This window comes from Orcinus orca, chromosome 6 (genome assembly GCF_937001465.1).
Source record: "Orcinus orca chromosome 6, mOrcOrc1.1, whole genome shotgun sequence".
In the NCBI taxonomy this organism is placed as follows: Eukaryota; Metazoa; Chordata; class Mammalia; order Artiodactyla; family Delphinidae; genus Orcinus; species Orcinus orca.
The window spans coordinates 90,421,223-90,441,253 of record NC_064564.1 but is presented as its reverse complement, the minus strand read 5'-3'; the positions used below and the strand labels follow the sequence as shown (position 1 = coordinate 90,441,253).

Sequence of the window (20,031 nt, the reverse complement as noted above, 5' to 3'; positions counted from 1 at the left end):
CTAGACAGTTTATCTGGTGCACATTTCAACAGTTCCCATTATAAGAAAATATGCTGCAGTTTGTCACTGAGAGAGTGTCTATAACAATAGTTTGAATACTTCAATAAATTTTAATTATCTTATAAATCATCTGCCCTGCTGATATCTGTAAATGTGGAGGTTCGTTCAAATACTACTTAATTTGACGAAAACCTGAGCATGGAAATAGGAACTAAAATCAGTCTTAAACCAACATCTTTATTCCAAAAGTTGTTGAGTGTAACAAATAATGTTATCCTCTGTAATATGAAGACAAAAAAGTTGGCATAGAATTTGAAAATTATATCTAACTTGAACATTCTAATCTAGAAATGCCTCCTTTACCTCTATCCAGCTTATTGATCCTGCCAACCCCCTACTGTCCAGAAAACAGACATGCAAATGCATCATGTCCCCTATTGTAACAGTGCTTTCTACTTCATAAATCACTTTCACATGCATATCATCATGTGGTCTCCACAGTGTCCTGAGGTAGTTGGTTGACTATTATTATTCTCTTGTCACAGTTAAAGAAGTGGAAGTCAAGTTCCCCAGAACAGTCCTGATATCAAATCCAGTCCACAGTCTCCTTAATATTTGCTTATAAGATGGTCTTGATGTATTTTACTCTTATTTGAGACAAAATAGTGACATGAGAGTTATACTCTTTCTAGCTCAAAGTATATTAAAAAGAGGCTGCAAGGAGTTGATGAAAGTTGGCAAACTGACAAAACAAAAGGGGATAGTAGGTAACCCTACGCCGTGGCAGGAAAGAGAAAAAATATACTTTCGAGAGAGGCTCAAGAGCTCCAGCATTTCCATAAGCTCAGCCCTACTTAGTTCAGTCAACATGGAAAGCAGCTGGCTCCATGGCCCCTGAGCACATCATGGTCCCGCAGTCAGGCACAGTGTCTGGTGCTGACATCAGAATGCTCTGAGTCATGAGGGAAGGATCAATTGTTCCAGCCCAAGTAAGTGGGCTACTTTTGTTAACAACACCAATGATAATAATAAGGCTAACTTTTACCAGATACTTACTACATGTCGGGCATGTGAGGACACTCCTTAATTGTCAGATCCTGCCTTCTTCTAGCCTCCTCCTCCCTTCCATGTCATCCATGACCTTCACCTGTAAACTTGGTCTTGCCCCAGTACCCAGGGCTTGTCTGAAATTCAGGAAATAAGGGTGTGAAGATATTTGCCTCATAATCTAAAACTGAAAAACCAAATCACCATTCCTTTTAGTCTGGCTCAAACTTTGGGCCCTATTTCTTGTCACTGGTCTGCTGCTTTCTGTCTAAATTAATCCTCAGTTTGTGTCTTGATGCTGATAATAGTATCCTCTAGACTTTAAAGTCCATAAAAGAAAAGACAACTTTGGCCTTATTTGCTACTGTAGTCCCAGTCAGTACCCAATGACTGGCACAAAACAGATACTCAACTATTCATTAAATAAGCTGAATGTATCACCAGTCTAGCCCTTATACTTCAGTTCTCTTAGTATAATATTCCTAACCTCATCAGCAACGGCATCATTATTATAAGCTACCACTTACTGTTTACTGTGTGCTGATGCTTTATGTATATTATGTTATTTAATACTCACAAACTTTGCAAGGTAGGTGGTATCATTTTCATTGCACAGAAAAGTAAAATGAAGCTCCACGAGGCTAAATGATTTTCACAAAGTCTATCACACAGAACTGGTAAATGGCAGAGCCACAATTCAAACAAAGATCTGAGTTACTCCAAAAAGAGCCAAAGTGTTCTCGCCTCTGGGCTCCCCTGGGAGTTGCAGTGACCTACTGAACCCCAAACCAAGGTTTTGGACCTTGCTGCCTGCTACTAGTCTTTCCTGATGTCAAAGGGCCACATTTTCAGTGACTCCCTGTCCCTGGTTCACCTTTTCCTACACTGGGCCATTTTGCCTGTACTGACTGCTCTCTTGAGCACCATATGACTACATATCTTCTGTAGCCACATCCTTTTAAACAAAGTCCTCCCCCTCCCCAAGTATACTGGTGACAGTTTTAAGCCCCAGAATTTGTACCTGGGCAGGGTATATCTTGTATGCATGGGCTGAGAGGACAGAACTCAGAGAGTGAGTGGCAGCTAAAGGCTTTCAAGATTACCAAAGGTCAGGTGAGAGAAACAAAGTAAAACCATCCACAACAAAAAGTAGAAGTGGGTGGAACACAGATGAAAGAGTTGAGTATCGATAATTAGATGGATCTAGAATGGGAAAAAATACGTGATCGAAAGCCCAGCACAGGAAGCTTGAGTGATTGCCACAAGCTGACCTGCTATGCCCCTGACTTCTCTTTCTGGAAATTGGCCTAAGGTGAAAAAGGATTGAGTTGGTTCAAATAGTACCTACTGCATGCGTCTGCTCATTCCTCTGCCTGAAGACATGCATCTCTGTACCCAAGGCCTGACATATAATAGCCTTTCAACCCTTGCTTTGTTGGATGAATCCATCAGCCAATTGTTGTTGAAGACAGTGTATCTGTACCAACACTTCCTCCTAAAACTGAGCCAGTCTACCGGTGTCTGCTCTATTTCCAGGAGGGAAGACTAGCTTTCCTCAAACTGCTGCAGTGAAACAGACCACACCCAGCATGATTGGCAGGATTATGCCAACTGTACCACGTATCCATAATCCTGCCTTCTGAAGCATTCATTGTATTCTACTACTCTCTTATATATTGCTTCATATATCACTCAAAAATCCTGAGGGATATATCCTAAGATCTTTGTTGACACTCCCATACATAACAGTCAAACACCATTGTAGATTATAGTTTCGTCCATGAAGTTCAGTAGAATCTAAATGAAAAACTTAAGTGACCTTCTCCAAACTTTCTTATTTTACCAAACACAAAACTCATGTCATTAATTATACCACTGGCTTTCTTTGTTAAATTGTCATTATTGAAGAAACACAAGTCTTGTTTCACAAGAGTTGCTACAAATGGGAGGATGAGGGAAGAAAATGGCTGAGAAGCCGTGTGCACGCTGAGCAGCAGGCTTGGCCTCCCTCACTGGCTCCCGTGTGCCAGCCGCACAGGGCATGTCATGCTAACCCATACCATGACACATCTTAAAAGGGACTTGATTCCATGGGCTTTTAGGATTACTTGCAAATAACTAGAGCTATAAATTTTAATCTACAAATGTCAAGACTCTAATGCACATTTTATTCTTACCACTATAGAATAGAGTACTGGAGCAGTATAGAGTACTGGCCCAAAGCACAGGCTTTCAAGTCTTACAAACTTGGATTTTGGACCCAGGCTCTATTTCTCAGTAGCTGTGCAACCTTGGGGAAATTGCTCACTCTTTCTGAGCCTCATTTTTGTCATCTGTTAAAGGAGGCTAATCATCGTAATCACCTCATGAGGTCATTGTGAGGATAAAATAAGACAATATGCAAAAAGCACTAGGGCCATTGGTAGGTATTAGCTTTTCATTTGTATTATTATTATTATTAGATTACAATTTCTGGGCAGGGACTATGCCTTATGTTTGCCTGAATCCCTAATGCAACCGCAAAAACAGTTAATTTATTTAAAAGCCTGGGCTTCTAAAGGAATAAGCTTTAATTTTCAGAAAGAAAAAGACTTCTATATAATATAGGTCAAATGAGCTGTGCGGTAATGAGAAACAGCAAACTTCCTGCAGCCTCCTTGGCTGAGGAGAAGCGAGAGCAGTGTAGGAAGTAGTTCTGAGCCCTTTGAACACCTTTAGCAATCAGCAGACTTAGGTATAGAAAGGAATTTCATCTCCATTAAAAGTAGTGGAAATATGCTCACTTGAACTTTCTGAGCTTTGACCTAGAAGTCAAAACTAAATGGGTTTGCTTCCCCAGGCAAGAGCTGAGAGAATTTCATCTTTTCTCCTCTCTTGAAGCAAACCCAACCTCATTACCTCTTTTCTTCTGTCAGGGAATATCTCAAAGTATCTGACAAGCTCGTTGCTGCAATGAATTCTGTTTTTGAAACTTTTACTGATCCCCAAAATAGCTGAATCTGTGCTCTTGGGAAGAACAAAGATTGATGGGGGATCTCCAGCAACTGGCGCCCAAAATTCCTTAACTCGTGATGTCACACTGGAGCTAGTTACCAAAGAAAGAAGTCTTTTGCTTTGGGGATTTTTTATGGAGGGTGGGGGGAGTGTGTGCTCTGCTGTGAATATGATGTCTTCCAAATAAATAGCAGCTCCCATCCTGAGATGGAGTTGCTCTTTTCCTGCTAAGGAGTTGGTATAATTGGTATTTGTAAAAGATATTTATTGCAGGGACCATTGGGTGAAAATAGAAAAGAGAAAGGAAAAAGAGCAAGAATAGCAAAGAAAAAAATTGTATTGCAATCACTTTAGCAGGCATGTCCAACACAATGACTTAACTCTAAGAAAACTGTAACAACTATTACTTACTGGGCCTTCACTCTGGGCCAGTTACTTTCCATGCATTATCACATTCTCACATTTAATTCTCTAAATGAACCTGTAAGGTAGGAGGTAGTATTTTCCTTGTTTTAGAGATGAGAAATTTATGACTCAGAGACACTGAGTGACTTGTTGAAAGCCACATGGCTTGTAAATGATGGAGCCAGAAGCTAAGGATAGGTTGCTAGGACTACTAAGTCCTAAGCACAATACTTACTGTCCCACAAAAGGAGAGAAAAGCTCAGCTGACTGAAGACAGTGGTCCAGCCAGAAGGGACAGTTTAGGATTTGAGCAAGAACATTGAAGACACTGCAAAAGGGGAGGGTAAAGAATCAAGCAGAGGGGACTTCCCTGGTGGCACAGTGGTTAAGAACCCACCTGCCAATGCAGGGGACACGGGTTCGAGTGCTGGTCCGGGAAGATCCCACATGCCGCGGGCAACTAAGTCCCTGTGCCACAGCTACTGAGCCTGCACTCTAGTGCCCACAAGCCACAACTACTGAGCCTGCATGCTGCAACTACTGAAGCCTGTGCACCTAGAGCCTGTGCTCCGCAACAAGAGAAGCCACCGCAATAAAAAGCCTGCGCGCCGTAATGAAGAGTAGCCCCTGCTCACCGCAACTAGAGAAAGCCCGCGTGCAGCAACGAAGACCCAATGCAGCCAAGAATAAATAAATAAATAAATAAATAAATAAATAAAATTTTTAAAAAAAGAATCAAGCAGAGGCAATGTAGAAGCAGGTAGTGGCTCCAATCATTTATCTGGGACTAGGAAGATTGTACCTAGTCAAAGAGGAATGGATGGTCAAAATGAAACTACATTTTTAGTTAAATGTGTATTTTTTTAAAAATCAGTATTTGTGTTTACCTATATATAGTGATTAATCATTTTTATACACATCCCTTACTTTTTCTAAAGTCCCAGTTAGAGAGTGCTTATACAGTGCAAATATGTGCATCCACCTACCCTACTAATCATAATTATTACACTTTTCCTGGGATACTCTTTCCCCTTTCCTAGTCTTGCTACACCTTATTAGTTTCATTTACAGTAATTTCCATAATTTATAATTATATTAAGTGTTTGTCTACTTATCTGTAAATTGTCTATCTCTCACCCACTGTATAGACAACAGGAAATTTTTACAGAGAGTATGGCTCACAGTAGGAGCTTAAAATTAATTTTCTTGATTGAATGAATGCTCAGTCATGGGTTCTATTTCCTGATTGATTAGTAAATGTTCTTTACATTTTGTGACCATTAACTCTGTCAAATATGTTGCAAATATTCTTTTGTTTCTCATGTTTTTATTTTTTTGTTTGCTTATGAGAGGTGTTTAATGCTGGAAATAAGCATATTGTAATATTTAGTTTAATGTATTTCTCTTTATCATTGTGATTTCTGACACATTTACCTATATGCTCTAACTTTTAATGATTTGACATTGTACTTTTAACTCTTAAATGGCCTGGAATTTATTTTTAATATATGGTAGAACTAGGACTTTAAATGATATGTATTTTCCCAAATAATCTATTTTCTCAACTCTTAACTTCATATGTTTCTTCTATATTCCTTTATAATTTTCAGTGTATAGTATTCAATATATTAATATAGTATATTAAATCAATGTACTTCTTAATGTGCATTAACATCTGTTCTATTTATTTACCTGTTAATCCTTTTGTTAATACTTAACTGTTTTAATTATTATGGTTATATAAAAATTGCATTTTCTGTTGTGTTCTAATATCTCTTAAGGCACAGCCCCTCTATCTTTTTATTTTTCCACATTTTCTTACCCTTCTCGCCTGGTTTTTGTTTCTGTGGAATTTTAATCTTTTGCTAGTTGTAAATCCACTGTGCTCCATAACAGCTAAAGCAATCTTCCCTTACACAATTGAATAAATCTCTGACACTTCTGCAATTCTCTGACACTGGCAACTGCACTGCTGTCTTGGCAACTCCTCTCTCCTTCCAGCTCTGCACTTGACTTGTTGAGATTTCATTCCATGAGTGCATTTCAACATGGCCATTTCCCATCCACACTTCTGGCCCATACTTTTGGGAATGTCAGCCCCCAAATAATGTAGAAGCAGATTATGATGGGAATAAAACCCTAAAACTCAGTGGAGAGTGGAGTGGAGAGGCGTGTTATCTTGCTTCGAAATAAAGACTCAATTCAAAGTATCAGAAAATTACATTAGAAAATTCCTTAAGTTAGCGAAAACATAGAAGCAACCTAAGTGTCCATCAAAAGATGAGTGGATAAAGCAGATGTGTGATACACAAACACACACACACACACATACACACACACACAATGGAATATTACTCAGCCATAAAAAAGGATGAAATCTTGCCACTTGTGACAACATGGTTGGGTCTAGAGGGTATTACGCTAAGTGAAGTAAGTCAGACAGAGAAAGACAAGTACCATATGGTTTCACTTATATGTGGAATCTAAAAAACAAAACGAATCAACAAACAAAAACAAAGCAGAAACAGACATAGATAAAGAGAACAAACTGGTGGTTGCCAGAGGTTGGGGTGGAGGTTGGATGAAATAGGTGAAAGAGACTAAGAGATACAAACTACCAGTTATAAAATAAATAACTTATGAGGAAGTATTAGACAGCTTAAGGAATATAGTATTCAATAATACTGTAATAATTTTGAATGGTGACAGATGGTTACCAGACTTATTATGGTGATCATTTCATAATATATTTGAATGTCAAATCACTGTTGCACACCTGAAATTGACATAATGTTGTACATTAACTATACTTCAGTTTTTAAAAATTACCTATTTAATTTGGCATATATGATTTTGTGTATATAACTGTGTACAATAACATGTATTTATTACAATACATAATACCTATATATAATAGTCATAGGTAATAAAGAATACACTCACTTAGGATAATTAGAATTATCAGTACTACTTCATTTTTCTCTCCCCCTACCTCCTCCTGAGCCTGTATATTTTAATTTATATAAATTGAATGCACTTATGAAGCAGTTTTTACTGTCAGCATGGTTGAGAGAGGCTTCCTAACTCAAGTTGTTTTGTTATTGGATCTCTGATTTAGGAGATAAACAATGTATAATTAAAAAATTTTTTTTTAATTATACCTTCCTTCAGGCCATGGGTTGTTCTTCTGCAAGCAGCAAACTATCTCTCAGACATAGATTTTGATTCTCAGTTTCATTTGATAGCTCTTGTTTAATTTTTGTCCCAGATTTTGATGAAAGTTTTACTATTAGGCTTGAATTTTTTGTTTTAAGTTTTCATATCTGTGTGTGTGTGTGTCATGCACACACACGTACACGCACCTTTCCCTTGATTATTATATGGAGAGAAATTAGGAGATTTTGCTTCTGAGGCTGCCAGATAAATACAATATCACTAGATGTTTCTAAACTATTATTTAATAAATATTTATTTGAAGAATTGTGTTCCTTAAATTCGTGTAAGGATTAACTTCCACATCTAGACTTTCTTACTAGAATTGTTTGTAGGGATGAGTGTGATTATACAGATCACATAATCCACGGGGAGGGGCTTTCATTTTACTCCTCTGTCACTCTCTCATGCCAAATGCATTTGTCTCTCTGGTGCTGAATGCTCAATGTGATTAGCTAATTTTACTTCCCTATTTAGCAAGAGGAGAACATTTTCATCTCTGCCTCCATTAGAACATGATCCTCACATACTGATTTAATGAATCTCTCTGTAGGAAGTGGATAGATGGGCCTTTGTCCCCACTGGGGGCAAAATATTGGGTCGTGCAGCTCTGCTGGAAATGGTTTTCTTCTCAGTCTTTCAGTGACAAGATTATGATCATAGCCCAGGATGGACAAAAGAAAATTCCAGTTGATAAATACTATCTCTGGTTAACTAATAACTGTGTTAGAAGAGATGATTGAGATATGGTCCTTATCCTAAAGGAGCTTCCAGTCTAGTGTGGGAGATAAGCACTTAACCAAATAACTAACTTACGGTATGAAGGGTGCTGTAATAAAGGGATGAACAAAATGACACCCTGACACAGACATGAGACGATTAATTCTGCTTGGGCAACAGTCAGAGGGGCAGTCAAACAAAAACCCAGTTCACCATTGCAGGAAATCAAAAGGGCAAAAATACTGCGAGGAAAAAAGCTCAGCAGCAGAAACAGTAGTAAGTGGAACGTAAGCTAATTTCTGGAAATCTGCATGCAAGAGTTGAGTTCTGAAGGATGAATATGAATATAGGCAAGTACATTCACAGGTGGAGAATTCAGCGTATCAAATTTGTGTAGATGTGAACATGCTCACTCTGACACAAGAAAAATAATTTGTCTACTATGACCTGTCTTGGGGTACATGTTTGGAGTGTTACAGGTGAAGTTTGAAATTTGTCCTATGGGTGATTCAGAGGTTATGGTGCAGAAGAATGATATGGTCATATTTATGTTTTAGAAAGAAAACTGGCAACAGAATAGGGAACTGAGGACAAGAAAACAGTTGGGAATAATTTGTTCCTGCCAGCTAAATGTATAGCTTGCCTTCCATTGCTCACTGATTCTGGAAGAGGGTTAAGGCACAGGAGGATATAAAAAGGAAGGAAAGGAAGAAAGTTAAAAGAGGAGGAAAGAAAGAACTCTCTGGAGCAATTTATATTCATCAGTAGTAAGAGTGAGGAAATGAAGCTTCTGGTCCTTTATCTTATATGGCATCCCAAGCCTAGAAACAGGAACTACCTACCTCCTGGTTTTTTGACACCTTTCTCTTTTTGCTTCTTACATCTGACCTTGTCACTAAATTTTAATTTTAAAAAAACCTTTTTTTAAATCACTCTTCCTATCATTACCAACACTGGCTTCCAGTTTAAACCCTTAGCACCTTATCGAAATCCTAGAAGGCTTGTTTTCCCTCTTCCTTTTGAATGCTACCAATAGATGATCCTCCAAAAGCTCTGGTTTTATCATTACAAGTCCTGCTCAAAAGCTTAATTTAGAAGGACAAAAGTCAAGTTATCAAAATAAATTTTAAGACTCCCTCTTCCTTACCATTATGATTACTCTCATTTACTGCCTTTGGTAATAGTTTTTCGCCCATAAATTCCTTTGGAATCCTCACTCCTTATTCTACACATATCAGAATGCTTTTAACCCTTCAAAGAGTTCAAAGTTCAACTCAAACTCTATTTCTTGTTATACACTTTTTGGTAGATAAAGGAAGGCCACACTTCTTTCCTTTTGTACAAGGGCATGAAATTTTACTGCGAAAGCCCTCCTCATGTTATTGACTTGAATGTTTGGCAAGTTCTCAAAAATAGTTCAATAGTCTAATAGCTCCAAAATGGGACCATATTTAGTCAATTTGGACTGTGTCTATTGTACACTACCTTGTGTAAAGCATTGTGCTAACCATCCTCAGGATGTCAGTGTTAAAGGATAAATATGTCAAATGTCTACTCTCAGAACAATTAACAGATTCATTCATTAGAGGACTATTTCCACTTCATCTATATAATTAATAGTTTGTGATTTTTTCAAATAAGATACTTTTCTTTCATTGAGTTGGTGAGCTCTATAAGTAGATGAAATTGTGGTGGAAGTTACATATATGTGTTTAAATGGCACACATTTCACCCTTCACAGCAAGAATCCAGTCTCAGTAGATACAGAAATGCAATCAAACCTTCAATATTAGACTATGTATTTAATTTTTATAAGTATATTGTTAATTATTCCATATGTATTAGTGTATTTAGCCTGCTGTAACACAGACTGGGTAGCTTGTAAACAACAGAATTTCATTTCTCACAATTCTGGAGGCTAGAAGTTCGAAATCAGGGTCCCAGCATGGTGGCAGACTGCCAGCTTCTCACTGTGTCCTCATATTGTGGAAGGGGTAAGGGAATTCTTTTGAGCCTCTTGGACATTAATCTCATTCATGAGGGTTCTGCCCTCATGACCTAATTACTTCCCAAAGGCCCCATCACCTCATACCATCACATTGGGGATTAGGATTTCAACATATGAATTTTGGGGAACATAAACATTCAAACATAGCACCACATATATTAAATGTGCCTTCCTCAGGGGCTAGAAGTTTGGGAAACTATGATGCATCCTTTTTCCACACCATCCTTAATACAAGCACCTGCACTGTTTTAAGATTTTTCTACTAGTAGTTTTAAAGGAAATCAAAAGTAATTTCTTTAAATTATTTCACAGGAAAATTGAACAAATGAGTTAAGAAGAGGGATAGTTAGAAATGGGATGCCTAAAGGAGACTGTCTGTAGGAAGTAGACAAGCCTGATAAAAATTTAAGACTAAATGTACAGTTGTGTCACCCCTGACATTTACACCAAGAATCATCTGCCCTCTGGTACTCTGAGCAAAAATTATAAGGAAATCAGTTGTAAGGAATCAATCCCATTAGACAGGAAACATAGCTTTCAAAATTATGGGAATTTTATCCCAGAGGCACTTGAATATCATAGGGAAAAATAAAAGATGAAGCCTCATAAGAAAGCAAAAGTACCCTATATTATAATCTTTGGCCATTACTTTCTAATTCTTCTTTTTCATATCTTTAAATACAGAATCCCCTTCACCTCCAACTGAGTTTAGAAAATTCATTAAGTTCTGATGCTGATGTCACTGTCTCAATCCTGACCATGAACAACTGGTACAATTTTAGCTTGTTGCTGTGCCAGGAAGACTGGAACATCACCGACTTCCTCGTCCTTACCCAGAATAATTCCAAGTTCCACCTGGGCTCTATCATCAACATCACCATCAACCTCTCCTCCACTGAGGACCTCTTGAGCTTCCTGCAGGTCCAGCTTGAGAGCGTTAAGAACAGTACGCCCACAATGGTGATGTTTGGCTGCGACATGGAAAGTATCCGGCGGATTTTCGAAATTACCACCCAGTTTGGGGTAGCAGCCCCTGAGCTTCATTGGGTGCTGGGGGATTCCCAGAATGTTGAGCAACTGAGGACAGAAGGTCTGCCCTTAGGGCTCATTGCTCATGGAAAAACAACACAGTCTGTCTTTGAGTACTATGTACAAGATGCCATGGAACTGGTTGCAAGAGCTGTAGCCACAGCCACCATGATCCAGCCAGAACTTGCTCTCATTCCCAGCACGATGAACTGCATGGATGTGGAAACTGCAAATCTCACTTCAGGACAATATTTATCAAGGTAGGATGCAAGACCTGGTTTACATCCCCAGTCATAGGACTGTGATAGGAAATAAAATCTCCCTATCTATCCCATTTGCAGAAAGCACATGGCATATAGTGCGGAATCCTCAGTCCCACTTTTAAATCCTGGCTTAGTCCCATACTAGCTATGTGTTCTTGGCAAGCTATTTAAAAACTCTGAGCCTCAGTTTTCTCATTAGTAAACTAAGATAATATTAAATAGCTTGATATATTATAATAAAGACACCACAAAATTCTATATGAAAAGTACCTAACACTGCTCAGCTCATAGTAGATGCACAACAAATGTTTCCATCCCTGCTCACTCTTTCCTATATCAAAAGACTTGGACAAATCTCTCTAAATCTATACAGAGAAAAAAATTAGTCACGCTAGAGATAGACTTTTCTCTCTACTCCCAGGCTATGATGAATAAGGCAGAATAGAGAAGTGACTAAAGACATAGACCCTGGAGCCAGACTCCCTATGCTTGAATTTTAGCTTTGCATGACTTGGTCAAGTGATTTAACTTCTCTGAGCCTTAGTTTCCTATGTCCTATACCCATTTATGTAAAAAGATATAACAGTAGATCCTACTATCCATGGAGGAGTTGTGATAGGTAGATGGTAGATGATAGGTAAGTAGATAGATAGAACTAAGAGTTCCACAAGAGTAAAATGTGTATATATATATATATATATATATATATATATATACTTTTTAAAATTAGCTACCTTTCTTTTCCATTTCCTCAATCTGGTTCAGAATCTAGAATGAAAAAGCCTGTTTAAGTTAAAGAATAATTCATCCTATAGACATGGTTTTCATGATCCCTGGAAAAAGGAGAAATCCTTAAAGGATATTTTACAGGGGCCTAGATTTTTTTCCTGAAAAGGACCACCTATGGTCAGAGAGGCCAAATCAGAGAATTATTGCTATTTCAGAGATGAAGGCTTAGCTATAGTCTGGCCCCATTTTAGGAAGTCCTCTTCGAACAGGGACATCTGACTGTGTTGAGGAGCACAAGGTAACCTCATGGTGTCTTGCCTTTTAAAAGACATGAACGTTTGAGAAAAGATCAGAAAGTGCCAAGCATTTTACATTTAATTTCACATGTATGGACTGAGCACCTACTATGCGCAAGGCAACATGCTAAATGCCATATATATGGCAGAGTTTAAGCACAGCCTACACACTCCTTAAAGAATGTTAATAAAATAAAATATCTCAAAAACTCACTTATTAGGAATCTATAAATGATAAAATTAGATGTCCTATCATCAACTGAACTTTCCATTTTTTCCATAATGTATTTGAATTTCCTCAAGATTAAAGTCTATGAAAAAAAAATAAGGTCTATGCATGTTTTATTTTATAGCCACTATCCACAACTAATCTGGTTTTTTTTTTAATCTTTTTTTTTTTTTGGCTGCATTGGGTCTTCATTGCTGTGCATGGGCTTTCTCTAGTTGTGGCGAGTGGGGGCTGCTCTTTGTTGTGGTGTGCGGGCTTCTCATTGTGATGGCTTCTCTTGTTGCGGAGCACAAGTTCTAGGGTGCGCCGGCTTCATAGTTGTGGCACGCGGGCTCAGTAGTTGTGGCGCACGGGCTCAGTTGCTCCACGGCATGTGGGATCTTCCCAGACCAGGGCTCGAACCCATGTCTCCTGCACTGGCAGGCAGATTCTTAACCACTGCGCCACCAGGGAAGTCCTAATCTACTGTTTTTCAACTAGCACTTCACTGAGGCTCAGGACTTTATCTGGGATAAGAAACATCCTCCTTCATAACAAAAATATAAGCAAAGCCTTTAGTTGTAATTTCAAATAGTCATTATTTTGGAAGGACAATCTTAAACAATAGACAGGAAAAACCACTTGTGAAAACTATATTAAATTTTTTAATGTCTTTCTGTCTCATATAAAATGGAGAGCACAAGAAAAATAATTCTGTTTGGATTCTAAAAATGTTTAGAAGCTACAGAAATATTTGTTGACTTGGGTTGTATATACTTTAGGGGTTCATTTTATCAAGATCAAACTGATCTTTCTGGCTCCTCAAAATTTAATTTATGTTAAAGTTATGTGCCTCCTTCTATAAAGATCCCATGGCACTTTGTACATGAAATTATATGATGGTACTTGGTCTATTCCATCATCATTATTTGTCTATGTGTCTGACTTCTGAACTAAAATATAAATTCTATTAAGTGGAGATACTATTGAACTTAGTTTAATGCCTGGCATATAGCAGCTACTTAATAGACATTTATTGAAATTAACATAGAAAGAAAAGGAAATTTTATATTATATTTACATCCTACACCATCTGTTGCTCTAGAAGAATAATGGGTGGTTAACAGATAAATAAAATTTTGTCTAAATTAAAAACAGTTTTTTTAACTTACCTAGATACCATCTGGTTTTCTTTTCCTTTTTTTTTTTTTTTTTTGATAGGATGTTAGGTTAGCAGATAACCTCTGACCTTGTGGCTATTTCCACATGATTATTCCACAAACTTTGAAAGTTGTGAAAGATGAGTGTGAGGTTTGGAGCCTGGAAGCAATTCACAGTGTATACAGGTCAGCAACAATATTTTCATCTCTGTGGATGTGTTTGAGAATGAACTTAAAGAACTTCAGGAAATACGCCTAGGACTTCTGGAACTCCCTGAGGAATATAGTCAAGAGAAAGTTTCAAAGTGTTCAGGAAAGGGTCAAGGGAAGTGAGGAAAAGCCTTCAAGTAGTCTTTATAATGAATAACTGAAAAGCTGCCTTAAGCTATAAAACATCTGTGGATTTTTCATCATCCTTATTTATTTTGTTGAATACAGTCTTTTTAGAAAGTTCGTTATTCTCAGTCCATAAGTCACATCTCCATATAGTAATTTTCTTAATTATTCCTAAATTTTGTGAGGCTGACCCTACTTCCTCACTGCATAATGAAAGTCATGAGGATAATGAGCCATGAATATCGAGTGTCAGAGTTATGCAAGCTTTCATTTCTCACACAGTCACTTTCAGTTTAGGCTGACAGAATTGTTAACATTTTTAAATGTTAATGAAATCACCAAAAACGTGGCTTTTTCAGCATAGGCCTTTAGACTAGAAAAAAATCATTTCTCATGGCAGACTACATAGACGTAATAACAGGTAAAAAGGATTTAATTCCTCCTGGGTCCCCACATGCCAGAGCAAACATCCATCATAACTAAATGTAGACAAAACCACGTGGGGGCCAAGTTCATACTGTGATCTTTAACAATTTATTTGCAAGTTGTTTTATTAAATGTTAATTACTTTGAAGCAATGATATCTGATATATTATTTGGCAATAACTTCACAAATACATGTGCAAAGGTGTTTCTGTGCAGTCAGTGACTATTTGTTGAACTAGGGTGAGGCAGACAAAATGAAAGTTTCATCCTGCCATTTTGGAGCTGACAGCCTAGTGCATGAGTTGAAAAGTAAGTAAATGGTTATAAAACAAAGGGATACGTTATTCTTAAAAATAGAAATATGTTCAAATACACAGAGGAGGAAATAATTAACTCTTCTCAGAGAGTTGATGATGAGGAAGAAATACTGGAATTGGATCTTGATAAATGAATAGGAGTTTTCTGGTTTGGAGCAAACATTTCCTCACAGGCACAGGAAATGGCATATGCAAATTTACCAAGACCTGAAAGAAATTTAGTACAGTTGGCGTGTACATTGCATATGAAGAGAATCTGACATGATTCTGGAAAAGTTGTTAATTTGATAGCATGCCACACAGAGCTTTTATGCCAAGCTAAGGAGTATGCATTCTGGATGTCACTTGAATGGCAGAACATTAGGCATGACATAGTTATAAAATCATAATCCTGTAACAAATTAACCAAATAAAGTAATACAGCATAAAATCCTTGCGACTAATTTTTTAAAAACCATTAAGATACAAAAACTTGTTTTTATTTCTCCAAATCTGTTTTAGCTTTGCCCACATTTACTCCCTTACCTCATTCTAAACACCAGACTCTGTTGAAAATGAATAGGAGTTTGAGGACTTCCCTGCTGTTCTTAGGGTTAGGATTTGCCCATGCTTATCTGAAGGCCCTGGGTGGTAATGAATCTATGTTTCTGGAGAAAGAGCCCCTTGATTTATTCATAGCCTAGTCAAAGGCAGTTATCCTTCCTTTAGTAATTCCAAGACCCTAGACATCGATAGACACCTTGGTCCCCTTGGCCTAAGAAGTCTCTGACCCTTTAGCTAATTAATCATAGTCCTGATAGTTATTCTAGCTTCTCAGCAGGCTATAGAATCTATGGAACCTTGCCTTTCTTCTTGGAATAGCTTCTGCAATTCAGTTCTGTATCAAGTGGGCAGTGATTAATTCATTTATTCATCCACAAACATATGTTGAAGCTTACTTATATTAGGCTAGGACCTTGGCTAATGCTGGAGACACAAAGAATAGAAAACAGGGGCCCTGCTCCCAGGAAGCTTACAACCCCCTTCTTTTGTTTTTTCAGAGAGACAATATGCTCCTCCACTTACCCATATTTTTTATCCATTTTTTTTTGATCTAGCAGTTTGGTTATCATTCCTCACTGAGACAACACCCATTCTACTAGTGATTATCCTTTGGCATTAGCTGGCATTGTTAGGCCCGCTCCTCAGTTGTCCTTGAAAAATGGTTCAGTGTGCTAGAGAGACTCTTTCCCCTCCAGGCTATGTTCATCTTTATGCTTACATGGTCAAGCAATACCAAGATTCACTGGCCTTTCATTAATAGTAAATGTTGCTTTATTTATTGATTCTGCATGTATTATCCAGAACATATATGTGCCATGTATTATGAGGCACTAGGAAGCTTCAGAAAAATAAAGACTAAAACAAATACCCATTCAAAAGTCCCAAGGTATAAACTGATGATGTTCCCGGTCTCATTGCTGGATACTAGAAGAGTTCCAGGAGAACTTGAGGTGGCATGATATAATTCTAACCTGGGGTATTCCCATTCACCTTTACAATAATTTACTGGCATTGTGACCCTGCCAAAGTTATTTAAGCTCTAGAAAATTTAATTTCCTTAATTATAAGGATTCCTACCTTGAAAAGTTAAGTGGTATGCCTAAGGTCATTCAGTTAGTAGTTTATAGGGGAAGGTTTAAACTGTCTAAATCCAAGTTCCAGGCTCTTTCAGAATTAATATAAACTTTCCTTAATTGGGATCCCATTACTTTGTCATTCATATTCTTTCAGCCAAAAGCTATATAAATCAGGAGGTGCGATTACCCATGAATAAGTCTTCTTGTCCTAAAGACCTCTACTGAGCCAAACTAGTTAGCCTGTGTGTTTCAACATGTACTCAAAAGAAATGCAGTTGCATTGAACCTGAAAGCCACGGGTTGGATGATGTTAACACTGGTTCCTTGGGTCCCCAAGGAGAACCCATTGCTGTGGGGTGACCTACTGTGTCCAGCTGTTACTCCTAAGTTAACTTTCTCTGCAAGGCTACCACGGAGTCAGTACTTCTAGAAAACACATGCTTCGGTGTCATGAATCGTAAGGACAACAGTTAAGGTCTATGTTTCCAGATGTTTCCAGTAAGAACTCCTGTCACTGGACTAATTTGGCTAAATCCTTTGAATTTGCCCATCCCTCTATGTCACTTAAGTCATGCCAAGAGCTGTGTCGAAAATCTTCTCTAAGTCACGGGGGCCTCAAACAAGGAACAGTAAAAGATGTGTATCCCCTCAGGACCCTGTTTTGAAGAATACAGCTTAAATTTGCTTAATCTAGCTTCCAGCAGGTTTTAAACTGTGGCAATTTCCCACATTAGGAGAACTTCCAAGCTTCTATTTGCCTGAGTGGAAATTGTGATTATATTCTTTGTTGAATACTTTTTACTTTGTATGCATCTACTATAAAATTTGGAAATATGTCATAAAAAAGAGGTACCCTGAATTCTAGATCTATCCCAGGGCCACTTCAACCTCCAGTGGCAAATACTACATAGTGTCCCATTGACAGGGCTATGCTAAGGGAAGGGATATCAGTACCTGGACTAGTGCTGGAGCCAGATCTAGAGAGCTAGAAGGAATTAAGGTTGGATATTACACAAAGCAAGAGGAGCCATCCAAGGGATGGGCACAGGCCATAATTGTGTAGAGAAGTCAAGGTTTATATCAAAAAATGAAAGGAAAGAAAAACAACATAAGAATATGGTACAAATCTAACTACTGTGGGAGAAAAACACAGAAGGAAAAGAAGTACCCGCTTGCCAGTTCTGCCACATGAAAGCTGAAAAATAGGGCACTACGTCTATGTGTCTGATTTTTTGACTTAGTGATCCCATCACATCACACACACAGCCCAAGAAGTATATTCAAACATGACTCAATCACAAAGATTAGTATTCATATTTTTCTCTTCTTGGGAAAAAGTCAAGGACAAGAGCTCTCCTTCCACTCTATAGTTTCACTTATTGGCAAAACAGACCCCAATGGTCCATGGGTGTACGTATGTACATTTAATATGTTATTAAATTGCTGTTTGCTCATTAGCTGATGGAAATCTATTTTAAAAGATGAGCTTTGTAAGTTGTTTTAAAAGAGGATATAGTCAATGGTTACAATGTGGGGCCCTCTGCTTTAAAGATTGAAATTTAGCAATTTCCAATTCCTATTAAATTCCTTATTGTTAGAGAGGTTTCCCATAGAACTAATTTCTATTTTTGATAATCTCCATTGTTCAGGGAGAAACGTATTAGAATTTTAATGCTCTGAATAATCTATAAATTACAAATACAATATCAATACTTCCTGGCTGATTGAGTCCCATTCTTCTGGCAATGTGAGGAAGTGCTCTTGAAGAAACCCATGTCTGATTTGAGCAGGAAACATGTGTTTAATTGCATTTATCCCACAAACATCACTGAGCAGTTATACGGTCCAGGTACCATGTTGTGCCTAAGATCCAAAGATGACTCAGTGTGACAGATGCTTAGATGAACGCTGAAGTCTCAGCTGGACAGCCTGCAGTGTTATGAAGCAGAGCAGTGGGAAAAGGAGGATTTGTTCATTCCTCACAGCAACTGTACGGAAGAGACTGCTCTCAGAATGTGGAGAATGTCAAAATCCATGCCGCTGAGGATCTTACAGTCTAAAAAGTCAAAGATGGAGTTAATTGGCCGCAATTAGGTGGTTGCTAGGAAAAGGAAACATAAGGATGACACCAAAACTTTTGCCCTGAGCAACTGGAAGGATGGAGTTGCCATTAATTAAGATAAAGAAAACTGTAGAAGAATCAGGTTGTGAGGTGGGTGAGAACCACCAGGAATTCAATTTTGCTAATGTTAACTTTGAGATAATTCATAGATATCCAAATGCAGTTGTCAAGTAGGTAGGTGGTGATCTTCCAGAGTTCAGGAAGGAGGTCTGGACTGGAGATACAATTTTCCCCAAAGGGAAAAATAAATTTTAAGGATTTATAGAGCAAAACAGATATTGCCAGATACAGATATGGTTAATGGAAGGCAACTATAACAGGGGAAAAAGCAAAGATAAGAGGGCAATTTTAAAAGAAATGAAAAACAAATGAGAGAAATAGACATGCAAAGAGACAAGCTGATGCGTGAAGAAAAGATCAAAGTAGAAATGAATATATGACTTATAAACAACTGGGCATGGAAGAAGACACATAAGGATGATGATGCATTTAGACAACGCAAAAGTAGATTCATACATCTCCAAAATGAAGACTGGAAAAATGGGATTATGATAGAACTAGTTCAAGATAAGAAAAGATAACAAATTTATAATGAATATAAAAACATAAGATTAGTAAAACTTTATATGCTGAATAAGAAGAAAAATCAGGGGCAACAGGTCTTAAAATCTTTAAGAACATGGCAACATTATTTACAGTAGGAGATTTTTATTTAACTTTAGTAAATTTTAGAGCAAGTTTTTAAAAAGTAAAAATAATACATGAATTTGTAATTAAGCCAATAAATTAAGATAAATACTGCAGTTAACATTCTATTATTAAAGAATATATGAACACAAATATATCATCTTCCAAAAATCCAGAAAAGAGAGAGGTGGGAGGAGATCTAGAAAGAAGGAATTAACAAAACCCAAGTTAATTAATTAGAAGAAATCCTAAGATTAGTATAAATGATATTATATACAGTTCCATAGCAACAAATTCTTAGGAGGATATCATTCGCCAAGATGGACCCAGAGAAATAGAAAGTTTAATAGAAGAGATTGAAAAAGTGATTGAAAAATTACAATTTTTTAGAAAGTGGTAGGCCCAGGTAGTTTTACAACTTACTCTTGCAAACTCAAATGGGAAAACAAAAC

General features: G+C 37.6%; 1 protein-coding gene and 1 long non-coding RNA gene across 2 annotated transcripts in view; one reads left to right on the top strand and one right to left on the bottom strand.

Moving 5' to 3' along the window:
• The window catches only part of GRIN3A (glutamate ionotropic receptor NMDA type subunit 3A), a 154,417-nt gene that overhangs the window by 34,389 nt on the left and 99,997 nt on the right, over window positions 1-20,031 (top strand). The window contains exon 2 of the mRNA XM_049710950.1: window positions 11,072-11,676. Coding sequence (XP_049566907.1) covers window positions 11,072-11,676 — 605 coding nt within the window. The remainder of the gene's footprint in view (window positions 1-11,071; window positions 11,677-20,031) is intronic.
• LOC125964663 (uncharacterized) overlaps window positions 1-20,031 on the bottom strand; it is a 104,810-nt gene that overhangs the window by 8,953 nt on the left and 75,826 nt on the right. The window lies entirely within an intron of this gene.